A 23067-nucleotide genomic window follows, 5' to 3' on the forward strand; every position below is an offset into this window, starting at 1 on the left:
GGGATAATTGACTAATAATATATTTTGTTTTATAATTTTTTTAATTAGTTAGTAATTTTTTTTTATCTATTTTAAAAATATAATTGTATAAACATTAATTATATTGATTATTTTTTTCTAATATTAATATACTGATTAGAACAATTATTTATACATTTTCATATATTAACACAATTATATAATATATAAGATTATTTTGTAAGTAATATATATATATATATATATATATATATATATATATATATATATATATATATATATAAAATAAAAATAGGATAAACATAGTTTCAAAATGTTGTTTCTAAATAAGAGTCATGTTATTGTAATTATTATTATTTTTTAATAACATAGCTAATATTATATAAAAAAAATAAAAAAATGGGATAACGAATTAAATATGTAACTCGCAAACACACGTAATCATTTAGTTAGACGCAAAACTTGTCGCCTGACCGGTTTAAACCCAAGAACTTAGAATTAGTATCCACCAGACTAATATTAGACAAGTTACTGTGGTGATTGTGATTGATTGTTGGGGTCATTTTCAAAGATACACTAAATCATTATGCAGCAAAATAATTGTAATAATAAAAAAAATCCACTTAATAGTTGAATAAAAAGATTAAATTCAATTTTTCCAAACAATATTATGAAAGTAATGCGAGTAAAACTAACCCATAGATGAGTATTCCTTTAGTTTCTTAAATAATAATAATTAAATCTCACCTTGTTTTGGTTTGAAGATAGGAACCATAATTAACAAGGACACATCATCAACAAATAGATTCATTACCAGTACCACCCAATACCACATGTAGATTGAAAAAGGGTTATTTTATTATATCATTAAACCTACACTAACTATATATTGAATCATGAGTAATAATTACTTTTATTTTAACCTAAATAAGAATTAAATATATAATTAAGTCTTTTATAAAGTTAAATCTTAAATTATATAATAGAAAAATAAATGATTTAAATTAAATTAGTTAAAAAAATTGTTTTTTAATACTTTCATTAAAATATTTAATTTTATCCTCCAATTTGGAGAGACCCAACTTGGTGTGTGTTTTATTTAAACTATATAATGTGAAAAAACATTATTTTTTATTTATGTTAACTGAGTTTTGAAAACAACAAGAGAGAGAACATAACAAAAATATATTCAAGGGTTTGAGATAGCAGCTGAAGAAGATTTATGTTTACTGTAGTTTGTAGTGTTTGATCGACTTCAAACGTTGACAGTTTGTTGGTTATTTATAGGGTTACGTTCTGAACGGTGAAAATTCGTTTTTTGAGGCTTCCAAGTTAGTGTAAGAGAAACCAGAATTGATAAAGTTGGTTGATCTTATTATTTCCGCTCTTTGTTGTTATTTGCCAAAATTATTGTGTGATCTTGATGCAATTGATTATACTCTAGTTTGGTTATATCTAGAGTGAACTCTTAATTGAACTTTGCTGATGATAGTTGATTGTTTAGTGCCATATTCAGGTCTCGTGGTTTTTTGCTCTCGATTTGTAGAGAGGTTTTCCACGCTAAAGTTATATTGCATTGTCGTTTCAATTTCCTCCTGTTTTGCTCATCTCTTATACTCAATTAGTTAGGAAAGTATTCCGTTTTAAAGAATACATTTTTTCATCAAAGTGGTATTAGAGCTTGATTTTATTTGAGCATAAGGATGTAGACTACCACATCCAGAATGATGAGATTAAATGGTTCTAATTATAATATCCGGAAGACTAAAATTGAAGATTTACTATATGTGAAAAGTTTTTATTTGCCAGTGTTCTCTTCAGCTAAGTCTGTAGAAAAAAGTGTGGATGATTGAATTTTTTTTGCACTGACCACTAGTAAAAAAAGGGTCTATACCGATCGGTAAATCGATCGATACTACCTTAATTACCAATTGGTATTACCAAATGTTCTTACTACCTTAATTACCACAATTGGTATAGGGTAATACCAATTGGTTGTAATCCAATCGATCACAATCGGTAGAAGCTCTATCAGTTTTACCCTCTAAAGTAACACCGATTGGTTAATAATCAATTGGTGATTCTCAGTTAACCTATACTGATTGGTTACTCAATCAATCAATGCTTATCTTAGTTAGCCTATGCCGATTCTCAATTAGCCTATACCAATTGGTTGAGGCTAATTGAGAAGTACCGATTGGTTGAGTAACTAATCAACATAGGCTAACTGAGAGAAACACCGATTGATTAGTAACCAATCGGTAACACCAATGTAATATATATATATATTTAAATAATATTGCAAAACCTAAAATAGAACCAAAATTAAACTATAAACAAAACCCTAAATGAAATTGAACCAAAATCATAACAAATGTTCTTAAACAAACACAAAATAATAATCAAAGTACTACACCAACATTTGAATTCTAATTATACATAACAAATGTTCTTATTTAATCTGCGTCTTCCCCAGAAACATCGTCGTCTTGTTGTTGGGCTACACGAGTGGAATTATCGTGGATGACCCTTGGCCCGATGATTGACCAACAATATTAGTAAATTGTGCAAATATTGTAGGATCGATTGCACTGCTAGACATAAACTGTGATATAAAATGCATCATTTCGACTCTCTCCTCCCTCATCCTCTCTTCTATTAATGCATTCAACCTGTTTTCTATCTCGACCCTCTCCAACCTCATATTCCCTTCTATATCATCGAGTCTTCCTTGCATTTTCACATTGTTTCGACAGAGTTGTTTTTAAACTGCGTTGACCCTCAAACTTGGGAAGCTAAAACTGATCACATCCCAATATTTTTTCTCTTGTCTAGAGGGCTAAAAACTCATTTAACTAAATCAACATTAGAAATTCCGGGACATTCAGCTCGCATATGTCTTAGCTAATCCTACAAACAAAGTATGTTATTGCCAATAATAGATACAATGTAAAGTAACATATTTTATACTTACCACTTTTTTCAATACGTGCGGATCAACATATTTATCCTTTTTGGTCATAGCCGCCAAAAAGAAATCTTCACAGCTTGGAGTTGATCATTCTTGCACTTTCTAATATTGGAAAGATCAATTTTAATTCATTTGAAAACATAGTTAAAAAATAAGTCTTATCATTTTTCGATGTAACTGTGTGAATGCTTTGCTACTAGACCGATGTGCAATTTTGTTTTGTTTTTTATGCTGGTAGCGCTTCGTTTCTACAATTAATATATAAAATGTTTGATTAAAAAAATTATATTAAATACAAAATTTGAAAGAAAAAAAACCCTGAAATTTATCGATAAAATAGTGGTTTTCAAGCAGGCACTCCCAATTTTGTTGGGTCATTTCATTAGGCTTATCCGCCTTAATTGCGTCCACATTTCCATCGTGTTTCCTTATCTTAGTGACATTTATTTCGTACCTCCAATTCTCTCACTCCGTCTTCATGTGTTTCAAAACGTTGTTTCAATAACTCTCAGTATCATCCGAATCAAATTTATCCTAAAATATAAACCATTTATAAGAAACAAATGATTAATTTCAAACGAAAATGTATATTAAAAACGATTAACTCAAAGTTCTTATTGTTTCCTTGCCTTCTTTGGGAGCTGGAAGACTTTGTATTTGTGCCTTCATCATTAAATGGTGCGGGCTCAACAAGATTTTTCACATCCTTAAGTGTGGACAAGTAATCCTCAGGGAAATCCTTCCTAGAGTATGTGATGAAAATTCATTTGTGTTTCTTTTTTTTCTTCTTAAGGAAATTGAGTTGTAACTGCAAAAATCCTAGCTGAAAATTCTTCGGAGGTGCCATTTATACCTGAAAGAAATATTTAAACATCAACATCAAAACCTAAATTAATTTACAAAAATCATATCTAAACCTAAATTCATATCAAAAAGTCATATCATAACCTAAATCAATATCATAACCTAAATCAATATCAAACCATAATCCATATCAACAATCAATATCAAATATACAGGTATTTGCATACTATCAAATATCAATCAATCTAACATCATTAAACCCTAAATATCAATCAATCTAACATCATTAAACCCTAAATATCAATCAATCTAACATTATTAAGCCATAAATCAAATCTAAGATCGGTTGCAGGCTATAAATGAATCTAAATATCAAAGCACCCAATCCTTTTTAGCACTTTCAACTATGACCAAAGAATTTCAGTTTAAATATCTGGATTCGAGGAAAAAATTCCTGTCCTAAATAAAGAAGAACTCCAGTCCCAGTATCATAACCCAATAAATTCTTTTCACAAATCAAGAAACTGATTTTCCTAATAATACACAAAGACGTTTTTTTCTTAATAATTAACACTAAGCAATATACTAACAAATCAACACCTTCATCCTTATATTATCACATAAATCACGAATGCATTAGGATCACATAAATCAAAATACACATATCATGGATTGAGTATTACATTTCACATTGATTTCAAGTTAGGTTTTCTGGATTATTGACTCTATAAGATGCGATTTGAACAAAAACTAACACTATATAGGATGAATTTCAGAAAATACTAAACTAACATGCTGGTGTAGGCCTTGAAATCAATTGGTGGAAAGAAGAGACAATAGAAGTAGGGGAGGATCTTCGGATCAGTGACAATAATAAGATCTTCTTCGGTCGCTTCTCAAACGGCATAAACAAGGGTTTCAGATTGGCGACAAGAAAAGGAAAGACCAATTAAATTCAATTACAACTATTTAGTTGAATCTTGGAAACCTAAACCTAGATGAAGAAGATCTTACCAGTCAGAATCTTTGGATGAATGACGGAGAGAAAATTGGACAGCGCGTAGGCAGGGCAACAATCGATAACAAGGGACTAGACGGCGAAAAGGGTAGGGCAAAAATAAGAAAGAAATGAAATCTAGAATAGGGGAAGCTCTCGGGTTTTTTTTGATAATTTTATAGGCATTACCGATTGATTTATTTACCAATCGATTTTATGACTTAAGCTTTATCGATTGGTTTATCTACCAATCAGTATTAGGTTAGGGTTTTCACCAATTGATTTAAAAACCAATTGTATTACTACTTAATAAACGCGCCAAAGTTGTCGCCCTTTTTCGTTGAGATTTTTAGGGGCTATACTGATTTATTTATAAACCAATTAGTGGAAATGGTCGCCATAGACCCCTTTTTACTAGTGAAAAAGTATGTGGTTATATTCGTCAATGGGTTGATGACAATGTTCTGAACCATGTGATTTCTATTACTGATGCTCGCACCTTTTGGACTAAACTTGAAGAATTGTATGAGATAAAGACATGTAATAATAAGTTATTTTTGATAAAGCAATTGATGTCCTTAAAGTATCAAGTTAGTTATCCGATGTCCAATTGATTTTAAAACCAATCGGTATTATGTTCATAATACCGATTGGTGTTTCAGCCAATCGATGGAAATGGTTGGCATATACCCCTTTTTATTAGTGGAAAGTATGTGGTTATATTCGTCAATGGGTTGATGACAATGTTCTGAACCATGTGATTTCTATTACTAATGCTCGTACCTTTTGGACTAAACGTGAAGAATTGTATAAAAGAAAGACATGTAATAATAAGTTGTTTTTAATAAAGCAATTGATGTCCTTAAGGTATCAAGTTAGTTATCTGATGAATGACCACTTGAATATTTTTGTGGGAATTATTAATCAATTAAAAGCAATGAAACTCAGTTTTGATGACGAGATGCAGGGCTTATGTTTACTTGGTACTCTGCTTAATTCATGAGAGACTTTAGAACAACTCTATCTAATTCTGCCAAAGATAGTGTTCTCTCAATGAATTTAGTAAAAAGTAGTGTGTTTACTAAAGAGATGATACGAAAGACACATGACTGTTCTTTACAATTCAAGGTATTGGTTATAGAATCCAGGGGAGAAGTAAATTGCGACATGTATGTAATCGTAGTAAACCTTGTGGGATTCTAATAAGTGAAAAAATGTTGAGTTTCATAATTGTGGCATGAAGAGCCATATCAAGAAAAAATGTTTTAAATTGAAGGAGGAGAACAAGAAGAAAACTCAGAACACACTTAGTACTTCCAACCACAAAGAAGGTAAAAATCATGATGATGATGTATTGTTGATGATTTCCTTATACTTTGTTATAATGATGTTGAGAATGTTAATGTGTCTTGTGATGAGATGGATTAGATTATGGACAGTGGTACTTTTACTCATGCTACATCACGAGGAAATTTTTTCTCAACATACGAGGCTGGTGATTTTTGTATTGCTCGTATGGACAATACTGCTCAAGCTCAAGTGGTTGGAATTGGTAATGTTTGTGTTGAAATGACTAATGACACTACTTTTGTTCTAAAGGGGTTAAGCATATTCCTGATATTCACTTCAATCTTTTATCGGTTGAAAGATTAGATATTGAAGACTTCTGTAATTTTTTTTCTGGCGATAAATGGAAGCTTAAAAGAGGATCAATGGTTGTTGCTAAAGGTAAGAGACTTTCGAATTTGTATATTGTTCAATCTGGAATATCTAAATGTTAAATCAACACTTGTGAAGCTGATTCTTCATCTGAGTTGTGGCACAAACGTTTGGCTCATATTAACAAGAAAGGGTTAACTATGTTGGCTAAGAAAAATGTGTTATGTGGATTTTCAATGTGCACTTGAAGAGATGTTAGATTGTTTGGCTGGAAAACAAAGATGAGTGTCATTTAGATCATCTTAATTAAAAAGAAAGTTAGAATTACTAGACTTGGTGCATTCTGATGTATGTGGTCCAATGAAGTCAAGATCACTTGGTGGTGCATACTACTTTGTAACATTCATTGATGACTATTCCCAAAAGGATTGAGTCTATACATTGAGGATGAAAGATCAAGTTCTAGACACATTAAAAGTGTTTTAAGCCTTAGTTGAGAGGAAAACTAGAAAAAAGTGAAGTGTATTCGAACGAATAACGGGGGAGAGTATATTGGGCCTTTTGATGAGTATTGTTGACAACAAAATATTCGTCACAAAAATTCGACTCCAAAAACACCACAGTTAAATGGGTTGGCTGAAAGAATGAATTGGACACTAGTGAAAAAATGAGATGTGTGTTTTCACAAGCAAAGTTGTCAAAATATTTTGGGGGTTAAACATTATGTACAGTGATACATGTGTTAAATCTCACACCATGTGTTCCTTTGAACTTTGATGTGCCAAACCATGTTTGGAGTGGTAAAATGTCTCTTATGATCATCTTAGAGTATTTGGGTGTATGGTTTATGTGTATATTCCCAAAGATGAGAGGTCAAAGTTGGAAGACAAGACCAAGAAGTGTGTGTTTATTAGTTATGGACTAAATGAGTTTGGATATAAGTTTTTTTTATCTAATTAATAAAAAGTTTATTCGTAGTTGCGATGTTGTATTCATGGAGTATTATACCATTGAAGATATCGACAAAGTAGTCGAGGTTGTTCCCACTCAAGTAAACAAGAAGATGGTTGAAATGAATTCAATTCTGTTGCTTCTAACTTGAAAAGCACCAACAACGATCAAATTGGAAATCAAGGTATGGGTTTACATTCTGGTAATCCTTTAAATATTAATGATTTTGTTGATGTTGACTCTAGCAATGAATCTAATGTTGGAAATAAAAATGAGAAAGTGAATGAAAATGTTGAGGTGTCCATACCTTCTAATGAACTAAGACGGTCTACTCGACAAAGATGTCCTTATGTTAGATACTCAGTAAATGAGTATACATTTTTCAATGATGTTGGAAAACCCGAGAGTTTTCAAGAAGCATTGAAGTGTGAATAAAAAGGAATGGATAGATACCATGGAGAATGAGATGCAATCTCTTCGTGTGAATAACACTTTTGAGCTAGCAAAACTGCCTAAGGAAAATAGACTTTGAAACATCGATGGTTTTATCGGTTTAAGCAAGATGAACATAATTCATAACCTAGATATAAGGCTCAGTTGGTTGTAAAAGTCTTATTGCAAAGAAAATATGATAATGGATCACATATGATGACAAATGTGCTGTCACAAAACAAGGTCAAGTTCTGTCGTTTGGTTGTCGGGTTGTCATTGCCCTCCAACTAGTCGGTTAAGGGAGTTTGTTGGATTTTGTCCTTCTAGTTGGAGAGACCCAACTTGGTGTGGGCTTTATTAAGGCCCATGGTATATAATGTGAATGGACATTATTTTTCATTTAGGTTAATTGGGTTTTGAGAACAAAAAGAGAGAGAACATATCAAAAACAGATTCAAGGGTTTGATGTAGTAGCTGGAGAAGATTTTCGTTTGCTAGAGTTTGCAATGTTTGATCAATTTCAAACGTTGAGATCTTGTTGGTTATATCTGGGATACGTTCTGAATGGTAATGATCTGTTTTCCGAGGCTTCTAAGTCAGTCTAAGAGAAACCAGAATTGCAGAATTGATAAGGTTTATTGATCTTACTCTTTGTTGTTATTTGTCAAGATTATTGTGTGTTATTGATGCAATTCATTAGACTCTAGTTTGGTTATATCTAGAGTGAACCCTTAATTGTAACATTACTCATGATAGTGGATTGTTAAGTGACTTGTTCAAGTCCCGTGAGTTTTTACTCTCGATTTATAGAGAGGTTTTTCTATGCTAAAATTGTCTTGCATTGTTATTTCAATTTCTTTCTATTTTGTTCATCTCTCATACTTATTTAGTTAGAAAAATGTTCTATTTTAAAAAATACATTTTCCCATTATAAAATTGTCCCAAATGAAAAAAAAACATTCATTAACATATTCCAAATTTTCAATAATTAAACAATTACATCCAAATATTAATAAACATAAAACTAACTTATCCAATGTTATATTTTTGTGATTTTGCATATTATAAATATTACTTTTTATTTTTTATTTAATATTTAAAAAATAAATTATTTGAAATTTTGATTGATTATTTAATAAATTAATTAATTAATAAAAAAATGTGATTGCTTGATGATAGTTTAGTCTGAGTTATTTGAATTTACTCTCTAAATAATTAAATATTTTCATAATCATATTATTCAAATATTAATTAAAATATTTATTTATAATAATATATTATTTTTATTTTTATATTTATAATATTATTTTTATATACTGTAACTTAATAATATTTAATATATATTAAACCAAATACAAAATTTCCAGTAAGACTCCAAATAACCCTAGAATAAAATTACTGAAATGGGAAGAAATCTAAGAGTGGATGACTGAAATGGGAAGAAATCTAAGAGTGGATGAAGAATAAACTTTTTAATTATTGTTTCATTGTCAAATCTAAAAATATTCTAGATCTAATTTTAAATTTTTGTATTTTTTTTCTTTCTTTTAGTTTTTTTTTAATAAAATGGCAATAAGCTATTTTCCAAAAAAAAAACTTAGAAGAAAAATTTCATATATTATTTGGATAAATCCTTACAAAAAATAAATTTAATTTTAAAATGTCATAATTTTTTAATAATTTAAGATTATCGTAAATATTTTGGCAATAGATTGCAGAAGGTGTTAGAGATAGTCATATATAATAATCAAAGACGTCAAATCTATAATGTCGGTATTAATAGCCAATGAGTGTATTGACTCAGCTAATTTAAGAGGTGATAAATGTGTTTTTTTTGTAAGTTAGACATCGAAACATATCACGACATTTGAGAGTTTTTGTTTGATGTAATGGACATAATGAGAATGAGTGCGAAATGGATTGAATTAAATTTTGTCTATCAACGGTTAAGTTTTTTGTCACTGTTATTGGGAGTTCTTAGAGTTTTTTTAAGAGTTCCCAAAATTTTAAATATGGTGATTCACTCTCTCATTTCTTTTTCGTCATTGTTATGAAAACCTCTAAAAAATGATGTTTTTCACATAAAACTCGTGACTCGTCCGTATAATTTTAAGGGGGATTTATTATATGTGAAAAAGTTTTCGTGAGTAGTCTAGATTCATTGGAGGATAATTTTTCGATTAGTTTTGGGACAACATTTAATGTTGAGTCAAAAGATATATATATATATATATATATAAATATCACAATTAAGAACACTATTGATAATTAGTTTAGTGCTTTTATTAGCCAAGCTAAATATAAAAAGATATTAAACATTAGAGATAATTTGTCTCATAAAAGTGTTTTACTTTTAATAGAATACAAACAAGTGTCCCTGTCTAAACAAGACGTTATACGTTGGTAAGTCATTGATGGTTTCCATGTAGGGTATTGCTAAAAGTTGTCCGCTAAGATGATTCCATATAATTTTTGTTGGAAATTTTTGGAGTCAAATATTTAATCCAAAATCTTGTTCTTTGGGTGAAGAGTTATTCATAGTAGAATTTTACGGATGATATTTGAATAAAAAAATGTTGTAATATAGTTAGTCGTATTTGTCACGAGTAGGTTGTATCGACAACTTACTTACTTTTGTATTGTCGAGGATATTTAACATCTAGAGTCTTTTGAAGAGTATTACTGAGATTCATTGAGTGATTTTAGAGTCTTTAGGTAGTTGTTGGAAATTGAATTGATGAGCTAATATGATAGACCTACAAATTTTGGTTATCATCTAAATTATTTTTTGATGGACTATTTGGTTGAAGATAAATCGTCAAACTTTTAATGATCGTAGTCGTTCGATGCGTATTATTCATAATACTATCTATTATTATGACGCTTTCTAAGATTCATTTCAGAAAATCAGTAGAGTCCGTCGGAGAGTTAATCATTTTTTTTAGAACTTACGAGATTAATAACTTATTAAGTAACTTTTTTTCATGTCATTCTCAGGTGGTGTGTTTAAATGATTTTTAAATTTTTTAATATATATAGACATTTTAAAAAATAAATAATAATAATTTAAAAATAATATTAAATAATTAACATCAATATGCCTTTAATTATTATTTAGACACTTTTAATAAAAGAACAAACATACAATTTTATAGTGGGTGTTACAATTTTTCTCAAGTGTTACCATATCCTTATTATTATATAATTCAAAAAGAATTTTAGAATACTTTAATCTAAATAATATGAAGAAGGATTATTTGAATAATTTGTTGGGTTATTTAAATAATTTTTCATCTTTTCATCTTTATCAATCAAATCAACTAAAAATATTAAAATTTAATCTTTTAACAAATACATTTTTTTATTAAATATTAATATTTTAAAAATATTTTCATCAATAATCTAACTTTTTTTAATTTAATACCAAACAAAATTATTTAAATTAATACCAAATAATACAGTATAGCTTGTTTGCTGTTGGATTATTTGAATATAATTTGAGTTTAAAAAATCTCATCATTTAATATAAAAAGTGAATTATTTGGATAGAAGAATTGTTTAATAAAAATAAAATAATTAATATGTTTTTTTAATCATTTAATATTTATAGAATATAAAGTAATTTTAAAAAAATAATAATTTAAGTGATGAATAATAAGGTAGAGTTAATTTTAAATTGGTAAGATAAGATTTGTTTCCCTTGAACTCAATTGGACTTGCGGTTAGTTCGGTTAAAATGATTGTAAACATTATTTATTTATAAAATGCTGAGTAGTGTTAATTTTAAAAAAGAGATATTTTATTTTATTTTTAAAAAACTTAATATATAAGGTTAAAATTATCTCATCTAGCCTAAGTTATTGAGTTTGAGTCTCTCAAACAGTAAATTGTGTTTGCAAGCTACATACTTAATTTATTGTCCCATTTTTGTATCTCCTTTTATAGCCTATCGGTAATTAGAGGTGGATACTAAACCTTAAGTTCTTGGGTTCGAGCTCGTCAGACGGCAAATTCTGCGCTTAGTTAAATGTGTTTGCATGATACATACTTAATCTGTTATCTAATTTTTATTTTTTATAATGTTAAAATAAATTTTATATGAATGATGTTTGATTATGGTTTAATTTTTCAAAAAAAATTAATTGAACAAATTTTTAAAATAATTTATTTATTTATTTTTATAACTAAAGGAGTACAAGAATTTCTGAGCATCCCCATCCTTGTACCCATACATAGGTACAAATATGTGCCACATCAGCAGCCACATCACAAATAAATTATACCTCTCAATTTATACATCTATTCCCCAACCATCTCAAGTACAATTGTGGTCCCACCATCCACATCATCTAATTCATACAATATTTTTTAATTCAATAATTCAAGTAATCTTGTTTTATTTTTTATTATATTAATTTGTTTAAATCAATAAAACTAATATTTATAAATTATATTAAAAAATTAAAAAAATCAATAATTTTTAAAAATAATTTAGGAAATTATCATCACAATAATACTTGAAAAAAATAGACTACTAAATCATATTTTGTTAAATAAAAAATTAAATAAAACGGTTTATTTTTTAAAATTTTTAAATGTTTATTTTTTTTTTTTATAAAAAAGTGGGGGTGGGGACCACTTTTTTTGACTTTTTCTCATTTGTACCCAGTATCAAAACTTTGCTACTCAATTTTCTCTCTCCTGATTTGTACCCATCTCTCCATTAGTGTACCCAGGTACAAATTTTGTCCACATCAGATTTGTACCTACCGATAGGGATGCTCTAAGGTGAGTTTGATGATCATAGAATTTAAATTAGGGGATAATTTCCATTATTAAATTTTATAGACCATCATTTCGAACTATTATTTTATATTTTAAATTTAATAAGTTAACCTGCTAAATTAATATATTTTCTTTTACTCTAAAGTTAACTGGTCAAATTAATATTTTTTCTTAACTAAAATGAAATTGAAGACAAAAAGAAAAAAAAAAATTCTAGATTGTGTCAAATAAATATCCATATAATTTATATTATATATATATATATATTTTGAGTTATACTTCAATGTCTATTCCAATTTTACTATACAAATACACTGTATTTTTTTTTTATTAAATTTTAGTCTGAGTTGAGTTGCTTTTTATCTTTTTATTTTTGTATGAGGTAATGTATATATATATATATATATTTCAACTACTATTAATTGTTTTTAGTAACTATTTTAAGAGAAAAACAAAATGATTCAAATAAAAAAAAAAAGAAAATGAAACAAGGAATGATATAAAAGGTTGTGTCAAGTAAACTGACTCTCTGCAAGAACAGAGTGGTGCAGAGAGAATCAAAAGAACAAGGCCATTCGACCCATAGCTTTCTCGCAGTTCTAAACATTTGCAGACGCACACACGCATATTCATATTATACATACATACAGAGAGAGAGAGAAAGAGAAAGAGACTGTACTCTGAGGTTGTTGTACGTGTATAAGTGTGGAGGGAGGAAGGGAGGGAGTTTATGACGGACCGAAACATTGAATCTTTCCACTAAATAAATCAAAATTTTCCCGGGAAGATCGTCAGAGGGAAATATCTCCAATACCCACCTTACCTTCTGTAAGATTTATTTGATTACCTTCTTCTTCTTCTCAATACCTATTCAATCCGGTGAATCATCCTTTACATCCCTCGACAACCACCGCTAATGTGTATGAAATCTTCCATCCAGACCTCCTCCATTTGAACTGGTTCGTACTTTCTATTCATTTAACATACATATACTTATTCTGTATTTAGTTTTGGACTCTTTGTACGCGAGGTTCTAATTATCAAGCGAATATGCTTTCCCAGAAATGGGTTTTCAATAAATGAAATGCCTTGTTTAATTTACACTATCATTCGAGTATTTCCTAAATAGAAACCCTAGCAAGCTAACCCATTTCCCCCCTTTTGGTATTTCTTCTTATTCATGCATTATATGTCTGCATTTTCTGAAAATCGCTTAATACAATCTGTATCTCAGAGTCTAGAGCCCAGAGGAATATTGTTTTTCAATACCTTTCCCCTGTTTCTGATGGCGGATAAGAAGAAACCATTGTCAAGGCACGTTTTGATTCTATCTCTGTCACTGAATATTGGATTGATTCTGAGGCTTCTATATGTTGACGAGAACTGGGAAGCAGAAAGGGGTATTCATGCTGCTTTCTGCATGGAGGACAATCATCAGCAAACAGGGGGAGCTTCAAAGCTAGAAATCTACAGTCAGGTGATCGGAAAGATGAAGTCAGTGTCTTCTTCCATATCCCCTAGCTATGATACTCGCATGCAAGTGGAAAATCGAGATAGAATTGTCAACTTAGACCAGTAAGTTCAAATTATTTTATGGTTTCAATTGCAATCTATGACAAACAATCTGTTTTATTAACATGTGTATTGTCTTTAAGATTAGAGATAAGTTTATTGTAAATTTCTTGTGTGGTGTATGTTGGATTGGGGAAAGTGTTACGTGATCTTCTTTTCTCTTCCCAATGTTATTGTAGTGGTTTGCACTAACATGCACCCAAGAGAAAGATAGATAGACCCCAGCTTATAGAAAAAAATATCCTTAAGTAGTTCATTGATAGTGATGATTATAGATTCCAAGATTAACTTGTCGGTACATTTACTTTAATATTATAGGTTTGCTTTTTAAGATGCATGTTTGTGGGTTTGAGTATCTTTTTTTCATGTGAAATGTTTCTTCTACCATCATGCAGACCCCCTTTTCTCTTCTTTTTTGTTTTAAATCATTTGGAAATTTAGGTACATCATTTTTAAATGCTACTAGTTGAAAAGGTTGCCTTATATTAGATTAGGTTTATAACTTTATTATGGTATTGCTTAATTTAGATTCATTTGTTAAATAAAAAGGGTTAATTATGTGCTGCTGTGAATATTTCCAATGGAAGCTTATAATGGTGGTGATTAAGAGCACTTAATTGGAGTTGAGAGCAAAGTTTTGACTTCTATACTAGTGGACAGAGGTTGTCCAATGTCCACTCATATGTACAAACAAAATATTTAAGATTTTATATTTCTAACCTCAGCATTTTGTTCTAGTTGACTTCATCGTTCTTTAATTATAGTAATATTGAATTTTATTTGCATGGTATCAGACACTAAATTTGAATCTCTTATTGTCTGCACAAGACAAAGAATTTATTAGCATCATTTACTAGTATTGGACCATGTTTTGCTTAGGCAACTATGTAACATGTTCAAATGGAAACCTGACATGTTTATATTAAAATAGGATTAAGATTGTGGAATCTTATAGTTATTTTTTTTTTTATCTTAATTTTCACATGGTTCTCACATGGTTTGTGGAGGCCTATCATATTGATATTTGTTTGATAACATGTTTGTTATATTATTTAGTGGTGATCCAACAATGTATCAGAGTTTCTGGGAACAAATGGGGGACAAGACTACAGTAGTCATTAATGGATGGAACTTCATAAGTTATTTCTCTGATGCAAAAAACCTTTGCTGGTTTGTGGAGCCGGATTTTGTAAGGGCAGTTGTTAGATTGCACAAATTGGTTGGAAATGCTATAACCCAAGGTCGACATATTGTCGTGGGAACAGGATCTTCACAACTTTATCAGGCTGCTATTTATGCTTTGAGTCCAAATGAATCGCCAGATCCCATGAGCGTTGTTTCTGCTGCACCGTATTACTCTGTGAGTTTGGTTTTATTCTCTTAATTGTGTTTATCAGTTATATATTATCTGTGATTACAATGGCCTTTGAACTTAAGTAATCTGTTATTTGGGAGAAAAATCTTGTTTTATGAAAAAAATGGATTATTTGGGTAAAATGACTAAAGTATTTTAAATGTTATAAAAATTAATATAACAATTAAACCAATTATGTCATGTTTAGTTAGCCCACATTTGGTTACTTCTTCTAGACTTTAAAAATCATCCTGCACCACATCTTGCAAATATACAATATTTATGGCTTCTCTTTTATTTATTGTCCTTTGTTCTCATTTTGGGGTGCATGTCATGTGTGGTTGGTTGTCATGTTTTAGAGCCAAATATTGTTAAGAAATCTAAGGGTTGGGTACATTCAATGTAGATAAAATATCTTTGCCATGAATAGAAAATCTAATTAATTTGATGCATTATTTGATCATGGAATACTTTTATGTGACCCTCCTTTAATTTGGTAAATCTGGATTAGTAAATGTTTTCACATTTTCCTAGACAGGAAGGTCAATGTCTTGCAACCTAAACCCCTGACAAGCTGGCCATCAGACCTAGTCTCTTTTGTGACCTACATGATGTTTCAGTCAAATACTACTTCATATTATTTTCAGACATCTCAAATTAAATGGCCTGCAATTTTATTTTTTGGTCTTTTTTTCAGGGTGCTAGATATTTAACAGTAGTATGTATAGCTGTAGATCTCACATGGATGAAATTAGTCATTCTCCAAACTTTTCATTCAAAGAATTAAATATACTAAAACAAATCAATAAAATATTTGATTGTCTTCCTTATGCCATACCAATTGTACATCAAATCTTGTGGAGTAAATAGATCTAGCATATATTATTAAATAAGTATGGCAATTCAATATGTTCTCCTGTGCCCTGTTCCTACCAATGCTTAGTCATTTGAAATAATTTACTTGGAATATCTTTCCAAACTTGAAGTGCTTTTTGATTTTTTGAAAAAAAAGAATGTTAAATTGTTAGTCCACACTCCACATGATATTCGGGTTAATTTATATTTCTACTGTAATTGCAGTCTTACCCACTAATGACAGACTTCCTAAAGTCTGGGCTTCACAAATGGGCTGGTGATGCACAAAACTTTAGCAAAAGCGGTCCTTACATTGAACTTGTAACAACGCCAAATAATCCGGATGGTTCTACAAGGGGAGCTGTGGTCAACAGGAATGAAGGACTTCTAGTTCATGACTATGCTTACTTCTGGCCACAATATACCCCAATTTCTTTTGTGGCAGATGAAGAACTCATGCTTTTTACTGTCTCGAAAAGCACAGGCCATGCAGGGACACGAATTGGGTAAACTTTTACGTGTCAAACTTTTCTAACTCATTAACAACTTACATAACTTTCAGCTATACTTTTACTACTTTGAAGATTTTATTTGATCAAAATGTCTAGACAAGGTAGATTGTAAGTAAGACCAAACACCCACAAGAATCTTGCCTAAGAGACCAAATGTATCAAGTTCAATTGGCTAGTTTCCTCTAGGAAATAAACTCTGTTTTATTTTAAACATAAAAAGCAGATTGTAAATAAGATCAAGCACCCACTCAAGATAACACAAGTGATAAGAGTCAGATTGAGGTCTCTGGTTCGATTACGACTGAAAGCACTTTGATTAAAGTGAGAGGTTGTGCTAGTGAGATGCAGTGCTAGCGAGATGCAGTGCTAGCTTACTCCACAAAAATGAAAAAAAGTGATCATTGGTTGTCTGTGAATTTACTGTCCTAATCTATTTTTTTTTATAAAATGGTTCCCCATATTCCCAAAACAAAAAACAACAAAAGCTTAATTCTCTTTTGTCGATGTTTCAGCTGGGCTGTGGTTAAGGATGAGGAAGTTGCAAGAAAAATGACCAAGTATATAGAGCTGAACACCATAGGAGTATCCAAAGAATCTCAGATTCGAGCAGCCAAGATTTTGAATGTTGTGGCCGATACCTATGACGAACTTGGCAACCCTAAAGAGGATGCATTCTTTGAGCATGGCTACAGAATAATGACAAAAAGATGGAACCAGTTAAGAGAAGCAGTCAAAAGGAATAACTTGTTCAGTTTGCCCAAATTCTCTTCAAGCTTTTGCAACTTCAGTCATCGTAAATATGAAGCAAATCCTGGTAACATTTTTTTTGTCTTGATGCCAAAATAGTGCATGATTACATTAATCCTAATGAAATAGCTTAATTATTTCTCTTGTATTTTGTAGCCTTTGCTTGGTTGAAATGCGAAGGGGATATCGAAGACTGTGAAAAGTTTATGCGTGAACACAAGATATTGACAAGAGGAGGTAAGCATTTTGGTTTCAGCACAAAGTATGTGAGGATTAGCATGTTGGATCTCGATGCAAATTTTGATCTCTTTACCGAGAGATTATCTAGAATTCGACAATGATATTAAGAATCTGGTGTTTTTTAAGTTATCTGTTTATGCGAGCAAATTACTGGTTGGGGAACACTCAGTGGGAAGAAGTTTTGGGCTTAATTTCATTGGGATTTCAAATTTAGACAAAAAGATGGAAACCCGACGAAAAATGATCCATTTTTTTTGTGTGAATTTTATGTCTTAGTGATTCTGCTGGCTCTTCTTTCTCAACCACATGTGTTTTTTCTTCTTGTTGGTTGTTAATGAATTGTTCTAAGAAACTATTCTACCTAGTTTGTTAGGATGTTTATCTTTAACCTTAATATATATACTATCTTTGCATTGTTGATTGTAAACAAAAAAAATAAAAAATGGTTGGACTTCATTTGACATCAAAATTTGTATTGCAATTTTGTTTTTGAAAAGGCTTAGATCTGATCATACTTCACTCATATTTGATTTTCACTATTGATGTTTAAGTGTTGTAAATGTTTGTTTTCATTTCCTCTTAATAAACAGTTTCTTAAATTAAAAATGGAACAAAAATATTCACATACAATTTGAATTTGATGAACCAAAGATCATGGCATGGAAAAATAAACACAATTTGGATTTTGTGAAGAATTGGTTTTGGAGAGCCTCTCATTCATCAACAAATGAGGTCCAAAGGCCTATCAGTGTCTCATTACTTTTTTTTTCTTTAAGATCTCGTATTGGGTGATTTTATATTTTTGTTTTTCTTGTTTTGTTTTTTAATTTTCTCTGCATTTTTCATTTAATATTTTGGTCGTAATAGATATTTTAACGTTTATGAATCATTTAAAAAAAAAATATTTGATGTTATTTTCTTCAATTATTATTTGTCAATTTTAATTGATGTCTTTCTTTAAATGGTTACTTGTGAAACTCATTTATAATTTTATTTTACTATTATTTAAGTTATCTCATATATATTTTAAAATAAGTTAAATTGTCGATGCTCTTTATTAGGGGACAATTTTCAGATATTTTCTTTCAAACTTTACACTCTAGAGTTATTTATTGTTAAAGTTATACAAAGACAGATTTATTATCTAAGTGTGGTTCATAAAAAATAAATAAAAAAATTAATAATTTAATTATAGAAACCTAGCGAATTAAGAGTTTTGACTATCGATTCTTTGAAATTGACATAAATATTTTATTTATTTATAAATATAACGTAAATAATAATTAACTATGTTTGAATTTATCGTTAAAACAAAAGCTCATTTGGTATAATTTTAATAATAACGAATTCCAAATTGTAAAATCCAAAATTTCAATTGTCCCGATAAGAACAACAATTTCACAATTTTAACTTTTTAAAATAATGATATTTTCGTTCTCATGAAAGTTACATTAATTACAATAAAAAACCAAACAATTACCGTACAAGTCTCATTAATTTGTTAACAAGATAAGATTAAATCAAATACTAAAAACACAAATCATCATTATTATATATATATATATATATATATATATATATATATATATATATATATATATATTATAAACAAAGTACTAAAAATTTAATATGAAATTAAATTACGAGTTTCCATATGGGATCTTCAACCCCCTTCATCTAGCTAGGGCCACTATGATTTATGTTGATCATGGCCTACTGAATTTCTAATTAAGTGATTTGATCTCCGTCCACATTTTTCTTTGAGTTTGTTGGTCTTATTTAGGGTTTGTTTGGATTTTTTTTTTTTTAAACTTGGATTATTTAAAAAATAATAATTTGTGATGAATTTATAGAACTAGAGAATTTGTTTTTGATAAAAAAAATTAAAAGTATTAATATATAATGATAAAATAATAAATAATAATTTAAAATAAAAATAATTTTAATATTTTAATTAATAAATTGATTAAAATTTTATAAATACGAATTAACATATTTTGATTAGTGAATTGATTGATGTGATTGATAAAAAATAAAATAAAATAATGATTGATTAATGTGACTGAAAAAGACTGGCTCAGTTGAACGATGAATTTTTGAGTCTTTGGTGTTATTTGAATTAATAATTTGTGATCACTCTTCTCTAGTGACAATTTTATTTAGTTATTTTAACCATGATTTTGTTAGGCTTACACAAAATTGTAAATCAATGAAAAAAAATGATTTACCTTACAAAAGTGCTAAAAAAAAAATCTTTAAAACGCAATCAAGTTCCCAAACCAAAGTTCCCGTAAAAATAAGATCAACTTCGAGCTGGATTTCATTGACAACAATTGTCACAAATCACAATTATGAAAAGCATATCCCTTTACTTCTAGTCAGACGGCGCGGATCGGGTGAGCTTGACATTTATTTTGGTGGGTTTAAGACCATCTTCAACCCACAAATTTATTCTTAAACCCAAAATACAGTAAAAGTCACATCAAACAACCGTAATTCATCTTCAACCTAAAAACTTATTTCCAAACTCAAAAAAATATTTATAATAAGCTTTTAACCCTATTAATATAATTTATATATTTATTAACTTTAAATATTTAACCCAATCTTTTCTCATTCATTTAATAAAATTAAGATAAATTAATTATATATCAATAATTCATAAACAACAAAATAATTCAATAATACGTTTAAATAAACAAACATTATTAATAAATATAATATTTATTTGTGAGCAATTTTAACTATACTTGTTTTTTGTATGTATTTTCTATGTTTATTTGTACCGTTTATATTTAGAAATTTATAATTTATAAAATTTAAGTTATAAAATATAACGTAAAAATATAAAATAAATTAGATAAAATTTCAAGTATAATAAATTTAATGATTTAATTATACATTAAAAAATCCTAATTTTTTATCTTAAAAGTAAAAAAATATAAGATGAAGGATTAGTTTACATGTAAAAAATTTAAAAGTAATTATTAAAAAAATAGTCTAATGGCCATTTTTGAAAATAATGGAGATGAACTATTACTACGGTCGGAGGAGAGACAACCGAAACCCACACCCTAAACCGTTGTAGGAAAAAATGGCACGCATAATAAATTTTGTGTGCCTGTTATGCCCTAAAAGATTTATGGTGAGCTTGAATAAAATAAAGGAAAAATGATAGATGATATAGTGTGTTTTGACATTTATTTTTGGGTTAGAGAAACAAATGATTAAATAATTAAAAAAAAAGTAAAAAAACTAAAGGAATGTCACTTTTAAAATACATTATAGATAAATATTATATTTTACTGAATAGGTTGAAACCAATAATTAGATCCGCCCTGATTTTAGTTATAATTGATGTTACTATATAGTATAAGTACTTGCTGTATTTATCAAACTTTTTGATTAGATAAAATTTTCATTCAATCTTTGAAAAATAACAAAATTATACTTTGCATTGAAAAAACAAATAAGTGAGAACCCAAATCATGATAAGTTGTCAAAAGTTTAAAAAGAAACATTAAAGATATTCAAGAGAATATCAAAAAGTAAAGTAGCCAAAAATTAATTAGATCAAATTAACCAAACATCATATATAAAGGACATTACTCCACAAGGTTTAGGTTCTCAAACAAACCAAATTCTAATATGAATACCCTTATTTTGATCTTACTTTAAGCAATCAATTTGGCTATCCATATTCTTTCATTTCTCTTTTTAACAATCTTAACTTGTGTCTTTGTTTGTGTTTCGCGAGCTCTCGGAGATAGTTTTCTCATGCTTCTTGACAATTAAAATACTCGTCCTCTATACCTCAAAAAGGTGAATTACAATAAAATTACATTTTCTTCTTTTAGATCGTCCTTATGAGTCTCCTCGATCATCTATCATCAGCCTCAAAAGACTAAATGGAAAGTGGTTCACGATCAAGACCTTGTGATTCAATTTATTCTCATCAAAGAAGGGATGTTGAGTGATATTCTTGAAGACCTGTCGACAATTCTCGGTTTGGAGAAGGGTCGGTGGCAACAACTAGGTTTGCCTCTCTCGTAGTGTTGAGCATGCCTTTACAATATTACAATTATGATATATGTTTATGATACACAATTTTATACAAGGAAAACATATAATAAAAATAAAAAAATTATATAGTTTGGTATATAATCTTAATATTAATATAACTAAAAAAATATGGTGAAAATATTTTGAAAGTTTTTGAAGAGTTTTGGATAATATATTGATCTAGTTGGTTGAAGCTTATTTAAATGTGCAGATGGACACTTTAGAAAGTCAAATATTGCCTTGAGAGCATCACTTCTTTTTGAGTTGTGTGTGATTTTTAATTGTGAGAGAATCATTGCAATACTTCTATAACATTTTTTATAGTAAAAATTAAAAGTCTTTTGTGTTTCGAGAATGAATGTAGACTTATTTTGTCCGAACCACTATAAATTTTGTGTATGGTTGTATTATTTCGTTTTGTAATTATCTGTTGTTGGTTTATGGATAATTAATCTCCTATTATCATAACCAATATAACTTTCCTCACTCTCTATTCAGCATTATATTACAATCTTCTCAACCTAATTTTATCAGAATCTAATCATGATCAATAAAAAGTAATTTTTTTATAAGAAAAAAATAGGTTCATATAATATTTTTGTAGATATTAGTTATAGCTTCAACAAGGTAGAGTGAAACATCTAGAAGAGAGATGAAATTATTATTGGATGGGTGGAGTGTCATCATAGAATATATAGTCACCTTTATTTTATTTTAGTGTACCTTCTTCCATTGTTCATTGCCCTTTGTCTTTTGCCTTCATTCTTTTCCATCACAAAAATGCTCTTTGTCCTTCCTTCCATACATTCATTCATTCATATTACCCCCTCATTCTCTCTCTCCTCTAATTAGGTTTCCTATGGCTTTTATAAGCTCATAGCTTTCTTTAGCTTATCCATCAATCAAGAACCCTAAACCAAACTGCTTCAAAGATCAGACTATTCTATTTCTAGCTCACTCAAAGTCAAAAGAATTAAGGTTATTTCTCTCTCTCTCTCTCTCTCTTAATTAACTCTCTCTTAATAACCCTTGCATAGATCTTTGCTTTCACAACTTTTAATCCACCGTTTCTGTGGATCAATGAATAGTTTCACCCTTTCAAAAAAAAAAACTTTAAATGCATAGATCACATATATACATGTTTTTT

General features: G+C 29.1%; 1 protein-coding gene across 1 annotated transcript; it reads left to right on the plus strand.

The window, feature by feature from the left end:
- Positions 1–13817: 13817 nt before the first annotated feature.
- Positions 13818–18271, plus strand: LOC124920403 (tryptophan aminotransferase-related protein 2). Its single transcript, XM_047460889.1, has 5 exons — positions 13818–14153; positions 15207–15510; positions 16585–16865; positions 17384–17685; positions 17775–18271. Exons 1-5 carry the CDS (start codon positions 13864–13866, stop codon positions 17957–17959), a joined length of 1362 nt encoding a protein of 453 aa, XP_047316845.1. The 5' UTR covers positions 13818–13863; the 3' UTR covers positions 17960–18271.
- Positions 18272–23067: the final 4796 nt, after the last annotated feature.

This window comes from Impatiens glandulifera, chromosome 1, assembly GCF_907164915.1.
Source record: "Impatiens glandulifera chromosome 1, dImpGla2.1, whole genome shotgun sequence".
Classification (NCBI taxonomy): domain Eukaryota; kingdom Viridiplantae; phylum Streptophyta; class Magnoliopsida; order Ericales; family Balsaminaceae; genus Impatiens; species Impatiens glandulifera.

Bases quoted from the DNA above. Each gene is read 5' to 3' on its own strand.
- LOC124920403 (XM_047460889.1), top strand. From the start codon at position 13,864: ATGGCGGATAAGAAGAAACCATTGTCAAGGCACGTTTTGATTCTATCT. The intron at 14,154-15,206 runs GTAAGTTCAAAT...TATATTATTTAG, and splicing joins AGAATTGTCAACTTAGACCA to TGGTGATCCAACAATGTATC. The intron at 16,866-17,383 runs GTAAACTTTTAC...TCGATGTTTCAG, and splicing joins CATGCAGGGACACGAATTGG to CTGGGCTGTGGTTAAGGATG.